The following is an 11,838-nucleotide window of genomic DNA, read 5'->3' as shown; positions in this document are numbered from 1 at the left end:
AAATACAAAGTAAACCCACACCTAGATACACCACATTGAAACTTCACAACACCAAGGGCCAGGAGCAGTGGCTCACGCCTGTAATCCCAGCACTTTGGGAGGTTGAGGCAGGCAGATCATGAGGTCAGGAGATCGAGACCACGCTGGCTAACATGGTGAAACCCCATCTCTACTAAAAACACAAAAAAATAGCCTGGCATGGTGGCGGGCGCCTGTAGTCCCAGCTACTTGGGAGGCTGAGGCAGGAGAATGCGGGAGGCAGAGCTTGCAGTGAGCTGAGATTGTGTTACTGCACTCCAGCCTGGGAGACAGTGAGACTCCGTCTAAAAAAAAAGAAGAAAAAAATAAACTTCAGAACACCAAAGACAAAAAAGTCCTAAATGCAGCTGGAGATGCATGAAAAATGACCTTCAAGGGAGTGACTGAGAGATGATGCTTTGTAACAACAAGGAAAGCCAGAGGAGGACAATGGATGAGACCTTGGCGGTGATAATGGAAACTAAGGACCTGACCCAGAATTCTATATCCTGTAAAATTATCTTTCAGGAACAAGGACAAAATGAAGACATTTTCAGACAAACTGAGTTTACTAGCGAAGATTCTCATTAAAGAAATATTTAAAAGGTGTACTTCAGGCAAAAAGAAGTGGTATCGGCTGGGCACGGTGGCTCACGCCTGTAATCCCAGCACTTTGGGAGGCCGAGGCGGGCAGATCACAAGGTCAGGAGATTGAGACCGTCCTGGCTAACACGGTGAAACCCCGTCTCTACTAAAACTACAAAAAATTAGCCGGGTGTGGTGGAGGGCGCCTGTAATTCCAACCACTTGGGAGGCTGAGGCAGGAGAATGGCGTGAACCCGGGAGGCGGAGCTTGCAGTGAGCCGAGCGCCACTGCACTCCAGCCTGGGTGACAGAGTGAGACTCTGTCTCAGAAAAAAAAAAAAAAAAAAAAAAAAAGTGGTATCACAGGATGATCTGACAAGAAAAGGGAATGAAGAATCCAGTAAGAGGTAACATTGGGTAAATCTAAGTAAACATTGATGGTTTAAAGCAATGATAACAATTCCTATGGGTCTTGAAAAATAATAGCCAGGCACAGTGGCTCACACCTATAATCCCAGTACTTCGGAAGGCTGAAGCAGGAGAATTGCTTGAGCCTGGGAGGTCGAGGCTGCAGTGAGCCAAGATCATGCCACTGCACTCCAGCCTGGGTGACAGTGAGACTCTGTCTGAAACATCAGGGAAAAAAAGGAAAAATAAAGAATATTAAAATACATAATAATAAAATTTAACTTGGGACTGGAGTAAATAGTTAAATACTTCTCCGGTCCTTGTATTGTTCAGGAAGAGGGTAAAAATATTGATTAACTAGGCTTTGATAATTTAAGTGTGAGTGTCATAATTAACAGGATGCCTTAGATTGGATTCTTTCAGAAGAAGTAGCTGAGACCAGGATTCACATGCAAGTAGTTTGTTTGAAGCTGCAGGAAATAAGGTGGGTGGGTGAGAAAGTGAGGCAGGGGAGGGAAGAAGTGCCACCCTCCCAGCTGCCTCGTCTCTTATCCTGTGGCCTATGTAGCAAGATTGTACTTAGAACTTAGCTATTAGATCCAGAGGATAAAGACACGTTTTGAGGCTACACATGGTAGCTCATGCCTGTAATCCTAACACATTGGGAGGCCAAGGCAGGTGGATCACTTGAGCCCAGGAGTTGGAGAACAGCCTGGAAAACATGGTGAAACCTTGTCTCTACAAAAAAATAAAAAATTATCCAGGCATGGTGGCGGGTGCCTGTGGTCCTAGCTACTCAGGAGGCTGAGGTGAGAGGTTTGCTTGAGCTGAGGAGGCAGAGGTTGCAGTGAGCCAAGATCACATCACTGCACTCCAGCCTGGGTGACAGAGTGAGACCCTATCTCTCTTTTTTTTTTTTTTTTTTTTGAGATGGAGTCTCGCTCTGTAGCCCAGGCTGGAGTGCAGTGGCCGGATCTCAGCTCACTGCAAGCTCCGCCTCCCAGGTTTACGCCATTCTCCTGCCTCAGCCTCCCGAGTAGCTGGGACTACAGGCACCCGCCACCACGCCTGGCTAGTTTTTTGTATTTTTAGTAGAGACGGGGTTTCACCATGTTAGCCAGGATGGTCTCGATCTCCTGACCTCATGATCCACCCGTCTTGGCCTCCCAAAGTGCTGGGATTACAGGCTTGAGCCACCGCGCCCGGCGAGACCCTATCTCAAGAAAAAAAAAAAAAAAAAAAAAAAAGACAGTGTTTGTTAATCAAATTAGGTAATTATGCTGGGAGTTCCAGGATGACAAGTTTGTGGGTGTAAGAGGCCTGGTAAATCTCTGTTCAGGGTCTCCAGCAACCTATCAGGGACTCTCCCTGTCAGGCAGAGCCCTGACATCACCAACTTTAGTGCATCTTCAGGAGGAATTGGGGAAATCTGAGAAGCGCTCACCAAACATCAAACATTCTCCAGCTTGATAGCTCCTGGCATACTTTGCTGGGCCTGTTCCCTTTGCACTCATCACAGTAAATGGAAAACTCTCCAAAATTTGTATGTCAGAGAGAGATTTGTCGAAGCTGCAGTGCTGTCCTCCTTGGGGCTATGACCCTGCTGCAGTGCAAAGACTTTCATGAAAGTGTATAATTCTGTTGTTTGTTCAGCTATTATAAAAGTGTCTTTGGGCATGTACGTTATATGAAGGAGTCTAGTAAGACATTCAGATTTCAGAGATTTAAAAAATTTCCTGGCAAGGTGTGGTGGCTCACGCCTGTAATCCCAGCACTCTGGGAGGCCAAAGCAGGTGGATCACTTGAGTTCAGGAGTTCGAGACCAGCCTGGCCAAGATGGTGAAACCCCATGTCTCTGCTAAAATACAAAAATGAGTTGGGTGTGGTGGTATGCACCTGTAGTCCCAGCTACTTGGAAGGCTGAAGTGGGGAGAATGGCTTAAGCCTGGGAGGCGGAGGTTGCAGTGAACTATGATTGCACCACTGCACTCCAGCCTGGGCGACGGAGCAAAATCGTGTCTCAAAAAAAAAAAAAAAAAAAAAAAATCCTGATAGTAGCAATCTATTTAAAAACTTCAACTCTGATGTATATTATAATCATCTTCTGCACTGGTAGAAATCTGTTTTCTGAAAGGTATAATTATGTGTGAGATTTCTTTCTTAAACCAGAAGAATAATTTTTTTTTTTTTTTGAGACGGAGTCTCGCTCTGTCGCCCAGGTTGGAGTGCAGTGGCCGGATCTCGGCTCACTGCAAGCTCTGCCTCTTGGGTTCACGCCATTCTCCTGCCTCAGCCTCCCAAGTAGCTGGGACTACAGGCGCCCACCACCATGCCCGGCTAATTATTTGTATTTTTAGTAGAGATGGGGTTTCACCGTGTTAGCCATTGTGGTCTTGATCTCCTGACTTCGTGGTCCTCCCGCCTCGGCCTCCCAAAGTGCTGGGATTACAGGTGTTAGCCACAGCTCCCGGCCAACTGTCACTTTCTTTAAGGCATAACAGTGTTGTAAATGCCATGATTTTGAATGTGCTGTACCATCAGGTGAGAATTACCATTTTCTTTAACATAGGTTGTGCTTGTTTGCTGATGGAAATGATCCAGAAGAGAAGGACAAGCTGATGGTTGAGAGGGTTGATGTCAGGCAAGAAACTTGAGTGGATGATGAGGAAAGTGTGAGGTTCAGTGGACTGGAGGTTTGCGGTGGTTTCATGACACATGGACTGGAGATTTGTAGTGGTTTTGTGACACAGCTCCCAAGTTCTTTGATACTCTTCCCATGGAGGGGTAGGGTCTGTGACCCCCCTCTTGAAACTGGGTAGGCTTGCAACTGCTTTGACCAATAGGCACAGCAGCAGTGATGCTGTAGGACTCCCAAGGTTAGACCAGAAAAGGCCATGCCTTCCCAGGATCCTCACTGTGATGGGAACCAGCCATCATGTAAGAAACTCTACCCTTGGCTGGGTGCGGTGACTCATGCCTCCAGTCCGAGCACTTTGGGAGACTGAGGTAGGCAGATCACTTGAGGTCAGGAGTTCAAGACCAGCCTGGCCAACATGGTGAAAACCCGCCTCTACTAAAAATACAAAAAAAAATGAGCTGGCATGCTGGCAGGCACCTATAATCCCAGCTACTCGGGAGGCTGAGGTAGGAGAGTCACTTGAACCTGGGAGTTGGAGGTTGCAGTGAGCCAAGATCATGCCACTGCACTCCAACCTGGGTGACAGAGTGAGACTCTTGTCTCCAAAAAAAAAAAAAAAAAAAAAAAGAGAAGAGAAACTACCCTGAGACCACCATGCAGGAGAGCCCAGTGGATATGCTGGTGACAGCCACAGCAGAGCTCCCAGCTCACACTCAGCATCCACTGCCAACCTTCTAAATGAACCATCTCAGACCTTGAGCCAGGCTCACCTCCAGCTGCAACCAAACCTCAAAAGAGACCCAGGCAACTACTTCTCATTGGAGTCCTTCCTGAATTTCTACCCCTAACACAAACAACTGTAAATAACAACTTAATTGTTTTAATTCACTAAATTTGAGGATAATTTGTTAGTAATAGTAATTGAAGCACATTTCTTATGGAGTTAAAAAAGAAAAAAGGCCAGATGCAGGGGCTCACACATATAATCCCAGCACTTCTGGAGGCTGAGGTGAGTGTATCGCTTGAGCTCGGGAGTTTGAGAGCAGGCTGAGCAACATGATGAAACCCTGTCTCTACAAAAAATACAAACATTAGCCAGGTGTGGTGGCATACACCTATAGTCCCAACTACTCTGAGGACTGAAGTGGGAGAATTGCTTGAATCCAGGAGGCAGAGGTTGCAGTGAGCTGAGATTGCACTACTACATTCCTGCATGGGTGACACAGCAAGACCCTGTCTCAAAAACAAACAAACAAAATGTGGATGTTGTAGTAATGCCGCAAGAAAGAGACCAAGAGAAGTAGGAGGTAGTGATCAGACACCTGGATGCGTAAAAATCCAGATTCAGGAAATGGTGGCATTAGGACTTCACCATGGTGAAGGTAGAACTCTTAATTTTCATCTTTATTAAATGTCTGTTTGCAGTTTTAACCATTGGCATATTTATTTTGTGTTTGTGATTTCTGTGAAATATGAGTACAATAAAGACTGATAGTTTGCATTTGTTTTCTAATCTCTCAGAAAGTTGTCAGAAAATGTTCTCTGACAGGCCGGGCGCTTTGGCTCAAGCCTGTAATCCCAGCACTTTGGGAGGCCGAGACGGGCGGATCACGAGGTCAGGAGATCGAGACCATCCTGGCTAACACAGTGAAACCCCGTCTCTACTAAAAATACAAAAACTTAGCCGGGCGAGGTGGCAGGCGCCTGTAATCCCAGCTACTCGGGAGGCTGAGGCAGGAGAATGGCGTGAACCCGGGAGGCGGAGCTTGCAGTGAGCTGAGATCCGGCCACTGCACTCCAGCCTGGGTGACAGAGCGAGACTCCATCTCAAAAAAAAAAAAAAAAAGAAAATGTTCTCTGACTTTTTAGAATTGCTGTGGTCAGGATTGCGGAAACTATTGCAATTCCAACTCTCCCTTCTAAGTCCAATCAGTTTTGTGCTTTGTACTGTCTATGCCATTCATGTACCATAGAGGGAAGAAAATGTTAAAATGGTCATGACACAGCATCTTGATTTGTCGTTGAAGGAGGAGAAGGAGTCTGGAAGGACGCTGACAACGGATGGTGGTCAGGAAGGAAAACCCATGGCCCACAGGCCAGAGGAGGAGAGAACTTCAAGGAGGGATATTCAGCTTCCTGTGGACCCCCATTTGTTCATCCATACGATGATGCTCTGAGGAGCACAGGAGGAAGGTGTAAATTGGATAAAATGTGCATGACGTAAGGAGCATAAACCCCTCAGGAAAGAGATGCTGCCTTTTCACTAACGTGTCCCTGAGCTGCACAGAGCAGCCCTGGGGGGACTGGGAGGCCATGGCCCCTGTGTGAGGAGCAGGGGAAAGGTGAGCCTCAAATGATCACCAACAAACACCAGGACCTGTGTCTGGGGCTTACACACGGCATGTGGTCCCCACAGCACCATTGCTCAGAGGAAGAATCCAAGATCTGGAGGGATTGTGTAATTTGCCCATGTTCAACAAGTTGGTGGCAAAATGAAGAGTGGCTCCCCTCTTTCGGACTTTAAGGCCGACGATCTTCCATCTGTGCTCTGGGGACAAGACTGAGGTCCACAGATAAAACTGGGGGTGGCATCCCCTGTCTCATGGTCTTTACGCTCATGGGAGCTGGGAGTGACCATCTGATAAGAGGGAGGGAAGGAAGGGGAGAGGCTTGAGGAAGGTTATGGGGGTTAGGATCTAAGATGAAATTTGAGACTGTAAGACTTCGGGTCGGATGCTGTGGCTCGCACCTGTAATCTCAGCATCCTGGGAGGCCATTGCTTGGGCTTGGGCCCAGGAGTTTAAGACCAGCCTAGGTAACATAGACCCTGTTTTTACAAAACAACAACAACAACAAAAAACCAAACCAGCCAGGTATGGTAGTGTGTGCCTGTGGTCCTAGCTACTCAGAAGGCTGAGGCAGGGGAATTCCTTGAGGCCAGGAATTTGAGGCTACAGTGAGCTAAGGACACACCACTGCACTCCAGCCTGGGTGACAGAGTGAGACCCTGTCTCAAAAGAAAAAACAAAGATTGGCCGGGCGCGGTGGCTCAAGCCTGTAATCCCAGCACTTTGGGAGGCCAAGACGGGCGGATCACAAGGTCAGGAGATCGAGACCATCCTGGCTAACCCGGTGAAACCCCGTCTCTACTAAAAAATACAAAAAACTAGCCGGGTGAGGTGGCGGGCGCCTGTAGTCCCAGCTACTCCGGAGGCTGAGGCAGGAGAATGGCGTGAACCCGGGAGGCGGAGCTTGCAGTGAGCTGAAATCCGGCCACTGCACTCCAACCTGGGTGACAGAGCGAGACTCCGTCTCAAAAAAAAAAAAAAAAAAAAAAAAAAAAAGAAAAAACAAAGATTTTAAGATTGCTGCAACTCCAGATGAAGGTAGATCCTGGAGGCACTTTGTGGGAGAGGTCACTACAGTTGAGTATCAAAGACTGTTGACAGATCAGAAGTCAAGGAACTGACTGACCAGGGCATTGGATGGGTCATTTATGTGGGTGTCCAGATTCACCAGTTTGGTGAAGACTCGGCATCAAAAGGAAATCTGGAAAGTTAGGGTCAAACTCTCTATGAAATCTGGGAAGAGATTTGAATTTTTATGGGAAAGGCAGGGAGTGGCTAATAGGCCCAGACTCCTTGAACCTCAGAAATGGGGAATGTTTTTAGTGCTTCTAAAATGAAAAAGACTGTTATGGCAAAGACCTGATGCCCCAGACTGGGTTAGAGACCATAAGCTCTCATTCATTCATTCATTCACATGTCTGCTAAGCACCTACTGTGTACCAGGCACCATGCTTGGAGCCTAGGGCTTCACAGAGAGATTGCAGCCGCTCTTCTCTCCAGCCAACCCAAGTCAAGAAGGCAAAAGCATAAACTGGTAAATGGCTTTTTTTTTTTTTTTTTTTTTTTGAGATGGGGTCTGTGCCCCCCAGGCTGGAGTACAGTGGTGTGATCTCAGCTCACTGCAACCTTCGCCTCCTGGGCTTGGCCAGTTTTTTGTATTTTTGGTAGAGACATGTTTCCAGCCTGGTTTCAAACTCTTGAGCTCTAGTGACCCACCCACCTTGGCCTCCCAAAGTGCTGGGATTACAGGTGTGAGCCACTGTGCCCAGCCAAGTAAATGCCATTCTTAGAAAAATACTGTCATTGGCATAAAATATAAATCATGACGGGGCACCAAGGAGTGCAGGCTCAATCAGGCCCTGGCCACAGGCCTCTCTCTGAGCTGGAATGGCAATACTTCCCTTCCCGACTGGCATGAGCTGCTTCTGCCATGTACTTTCTAGTGTTTGTCACTCAAGTGCCTCGTCCTTACCTAAGGAATAATTTCCAGGCCAGGCGCAGTAGCTCACACCTGTAATCCCAGCACTTTGGGAGGCCAAGGAGGGTGGATCACCTGAGGTCAGGAGTTTGGGACCAGCCTGCCCAACATGGTGAAAACCCATCTCTACTAAAAACACAAAAATTAGGCGGATGTGGTGGTGATTGCCTGTAATCCCAGCTACTCGGGAGACTGAGGCACGAGAATCACTTGAACCTGGGAGGCGGAGGTTACATTGAGCTGAGATCATGCCACTGCACTCCAGCCTGGGCGACAGAGCAAGTTCTGCCTCAAAAAAAAAAAAAAAGGAATTTTCCACAGAACTAAGACATAAATCTTAGGGCACATAACTTTCATCAAGGGGGAAAAGGGATTGCACTCTTGTTGAAACTCCAGCCTCCTTCTTTAGCCAATATTTAGCCAGGTGCTGTGGTTCACACCTGTAATCCCAGCACTTTGGGAGGCTGAGGCCAGAGGATAGCTGAGTCCAGGAGCTCAAGACCAACCTGGGCAATACAGAGAGTCTCTCTCTCTCTCTCTCTCTCCCCTCTCTCTCTCTCTCTCTCTCTCTCTCTCTCTCTCTCTCTCTATTTATTTATTTGAGTCGGAGTCTTGCTCTTGTCACCAGGCTGGAGTGCAGTGGCGCAATCTCGTCTCACTGCAACCTCCTCCTCCCAGGTTCAAATGATTCTCCTGCCTCGGCCTCGCGAGTCGCTGGGACTACAGGCGCGCACCACCATGCCCGGCTAATTCTTTTGTATTTTCAGTAGAGATGGGGTTTCCCCATGTTGGCCAGGATGGTCTCGATCTCTTGACGTCGTGATCCACCCGCCTCGGCCTCCCAAAGTGGTGGGATTACAGGCATGAGCCACCGCGCCCGGCCACCGGTCTCTATTTTAGAAAGAAAAAAAAGTGTTCTGCAGTCTCCCTAGTTCTGCGCCCTCAACCCTGATCTCCTGCCTCCTCCCACAGCCACCCTCTTGAGCTCAGCTTCAACCATGGCCCTCCCCACAGGGCTCCATCCCAAGCCAGAGCGGGTCAGCTCCCTACACAGGGCCCAGCAACACGGTGCCCAAGAAAAAGTGTTTCCAATGGGACGCACATCGCCTCTGTGGGTGCTAACTTCTCCCATGCCTGTCGGTACCTCTGTCCGGCTGTGCAGTCTCTACTGAGTGCTCAAAGTCCACTTTTAACCCCGGCCAGCATCCTCTGAGTACCGTGTGCTCGATTCTGAATCCAGCCCTGCAGGGCGACCCTTGTGCAGACGTCCCTGTGCAGCCCGGTCAGCACCCCGTGGGGACAGCTCCGATCAGCACCCGACGGCGGACAGCTCCTCCCGCGCCTCCCGCCTCGCCCGCCACCCAGCTCAGGGCCGCACCCGGGTTAGGGTTCCTGGGGGGACCCCTGGGGGCGGCGGCGCAGCTCCTGGGGCCGCCCCGGCCTCTCGCCAGAGGGAACAGCCCACGGTGCACCCGAGGCCCGCGGACCCCGGCGCTGCCTCTCCGGCCTCCCGCCCCGCGCGGGTCCTCCAGGGCGGGGCCCGACGCCCCCCCGCCCTCCCCTTCCCTCCCGCCCCTCCCCGTGAAAAATCCTCCTCGCACGCCCGGTCCTTCCCCAACCAGCGCCCGGCGGTGAAGCCGCCGCCTCTCCTCCAACCAGCGTCCCCGGCCGCGTCCCTCCCCCGCCTCCCCCGCAGCCCTCCCCGCGCCGCCGCGCAGTCCGGGCGAGGTGCGCGGGGCGGGCGCCGCAGGGCGTGTCACGAGGTGAGCGGGGCGGGCCGAGCGCGGGCGCGGGGCGCGGCGAGGCTCCCGCACCCCCCGCCGCAGTCGCGGGCCTCTCCCGGAGAAGATGGCGGATCGCGCGGAGATGTTTTCTCTCTCCACCTTCCACTCGCTGTCGCCGCCGGGCTGCAGGTACCCCCTCGGCGCCCGGGCCGGGCGGGCCCTCCGCTCCCTGCGCCCCGCCGACCCCGACCCGCCCGGACCCCCGTCCCCGCCGCCGGCGCGGACCCGGCCCCAGCCCCCTGCGGTCCTTGAGCCTCGGCTCGGGCGCCCCACCCCCACCCGCTCCCACTCCCTCCGTCTTCACCGCGCGTCCCCAGCCTCCGTGACCCCCGGCCCCGCCGGGATTCTGAGCCGCGCCCGGCCTGGACCGCTGACCTGTCAAGGGTGGAGGCCCTGGGCCGACCCTCTGCGGGGGAGGATGCGGGCGCGATGCGGGCACACCCTCCCAGCGCGGCGTGTCCCGGTGGCCTTGGCCTCCTTCGGTGGACGCCAGACCTGGCCGATAGGGCCCGGCCGGGAGAGAGTGGAAATCAAGCCCGGGGCCCTGCGGGAAGGGACTGGGGTGGGGAGGACGCTGGGCCTCTGGGTTTAGGCCTCACTCCGCCAGAGAGGGGGAGACAAACAGGCCAGACTCTCCTCCCAGAGCAGGCGCGACCCCTCCCCATCTGCCGCTGCCGGGTTGCAGCCCCCCTCCCGTGCTCTGCAAGACCCTGACCCCAGGGGCCTGGAGCTGAGAGTGGAGGGAGGAGAGGCTGCTGGCTCTCCAGGGAGGCGGGGTGGGAGGGGTGGGGGCAGGGTTGGCTGCTCTGGGCAGGCCTGGCTCAGACGGGGGAGGGGATCCACAGGAGAGCAGAGCTTGGGGGTCAAGATGATGGCAGGATGTGTTCCGGGAGCTGGGGCTTGTGGAGACCACGGGGCGGAGGAGCTGAGGCCGCGCTCTGCTCCTCCTCAAGGCCAGTTCCCAGGCAGAGTCCAGGTTGGTAGCTCTCTGACCCTGGTCTCCTTTCCAGGCCTCCCCAGGACATAAGCCTGGAAGAGTTTGACGACGAAGATCTGTCTGAGATCACTGATGACTGTGGCCTGGGCCTCAGCTACGACTCAGACCACTGTGAGAAGGTGGGGGAAGAGTTGGGGGCACAGATCCAGCTTAAGGGAGGGCCTCATTAGGTTCTTCTTAGCATTCACTTGGGGTTTTAGGGTGGGTGTGAGCTCAGCCTTGAACCGGGGACTCCTCTGATAGCTCCTCCCCACTTAACCCTTGAGGTTTCCTTGGTATCAACCCTCTCTTATTCCAACACATTGCAGGCCTCCACGCAAGGCCTTCCCCAGCATTCTCCCCGACACCATCAGTGGCCAGACCGGGACAGGGAGGTGCTCTTTTGCTTTGGGTGCCCTCTGTCCTCAGATCACTCCCAGAAAGATCTAACCCCTGGCAGCTGCCATCACAACCTTGTCCCATCCGCAGCCCTGTGCTCTCGTCTGCAGCTCCCATCTGTCTCTCTCATGTCTCCCCCCGCTGAAATCGTTTCTCCCCCATCTCCTGCTTCTCCTTCTCCCTGTCTCTCCACATTTCTGCTTTCATTTATTGAAGAACAGTTCTGGGCAACTGCCATGTGGCAAGTACTGGGGGCTTCTGGGGGCTGGGAGTGGAACAGGATAGCTGCCCTCCGGAGCTGCAACTTAGTAGAGGAGAAAGACTTGTAAGGGACAATGACTGCCCACGTGTCAAGGGCTGCATTCCAACAGAGACATAAGTTCCACAAGGGGGAAGGGAACCCAATCCACACTGAAGGAATCAGGGAGAATTTCCAGAGGAAATGTCAACCATGCCCTGAGGTTAGCAGAGCCAGGCAGATGGGGTAGGTAGGAGGGAATGGAGGAGAGGAAGTGCCAGCATGGGAATTAACTGTGCCAATGGCCCTGGGGTTGGTGCAAAGTTGGTGAATCCTCAGAGTGCAGGCTGTCTCTACGTTTATGCGTTTGTTTGATATTTACTGAACATCCGCTGAGCCCCAGGTCTTGTTCTTAGGGGTGGGTGCAACAGTGCACAACATGGATGTGACCCTGCCCTGGTGGGGC

The 11,838-nt window shown here is 52.3% G+C and overlaps 2 protein-coding genes across 6 annotated transcripts in view; one reads left to right on the top strand and one right to left on the bottom strand.

Moving 5' to 3' along the window:
- SYCE3 (synaptonemal complex central element protein 3) overlaps positions 1-11,838 on the bottom strand; it is a 161,056-nt gene that overhangs the window by 46,518 nt on the left and 102,700 nt on the right. The window contains exon 1 of one of the 2 annotated variants that reach the window (XM_050745783.1): positions 3,810-3,813. The exons of the other annotated variant lie outside the window; for it this stretch is intronic. The gene's annotated coding sequence lies outside the window, so the exon portion shown is untranslated. Of the gene's footprint in view, positions 1-3,809; positions 3,814-11,838 lie in introns of those variants that run through there. 2 annotated transcript variants of the gene reach the window in all.
- MAPK8IP2 (mitogen-activated protein kinase 8 interacting protein 2) overlaps positions 1-11,838 on the top strand; it is an 88,239-nt gene that overhangs the window by 67,672 nt on the left and 8,729 nt on the right. For 2 of the 4 annotated variants that reach the window (XM_050745752.1, XM_050745751.1), the window contains exons 1-2: positions 9,668-9,888; positions 10,770-10,875. In XM_050745752.1, coding sequence (XP_050601709.1) covers positions 9,824-9,888; positions 10,770-10,875 — 171 coding nt within the window. In that variant the 5' untranslated portion in view covers positions 9,668-9,823. Of the gene's footprint in view, positions 1-9,667; positions 9,889-10,769; positions 10,876-11,838 lie in introns of those variants that run through there. The other 2 variants (XM_050745750.1, XM_050745753.1) reach the window with 2 other exon arrangements.

Source organism: Macaca thibetana, chromosome 10 (assembly GCF_024542745.1).
Source record: "Macaca thibetana thibetana isolate TM-01 chromosome 10, ASM2454274v1, whole genome shotgun sequence".
Classification (NCBI taxonomy): Eukaryota; Metazoa; Chordata; class Mammalia; order Primates; family Cercopithecidae; genus Macaca; species Macaca thibetana.
The sequence above is the reverse complement of the archived record's forward strand: the minus strand, read 5'-3'. Positions and strand labels throughout refer to the sequence as shown.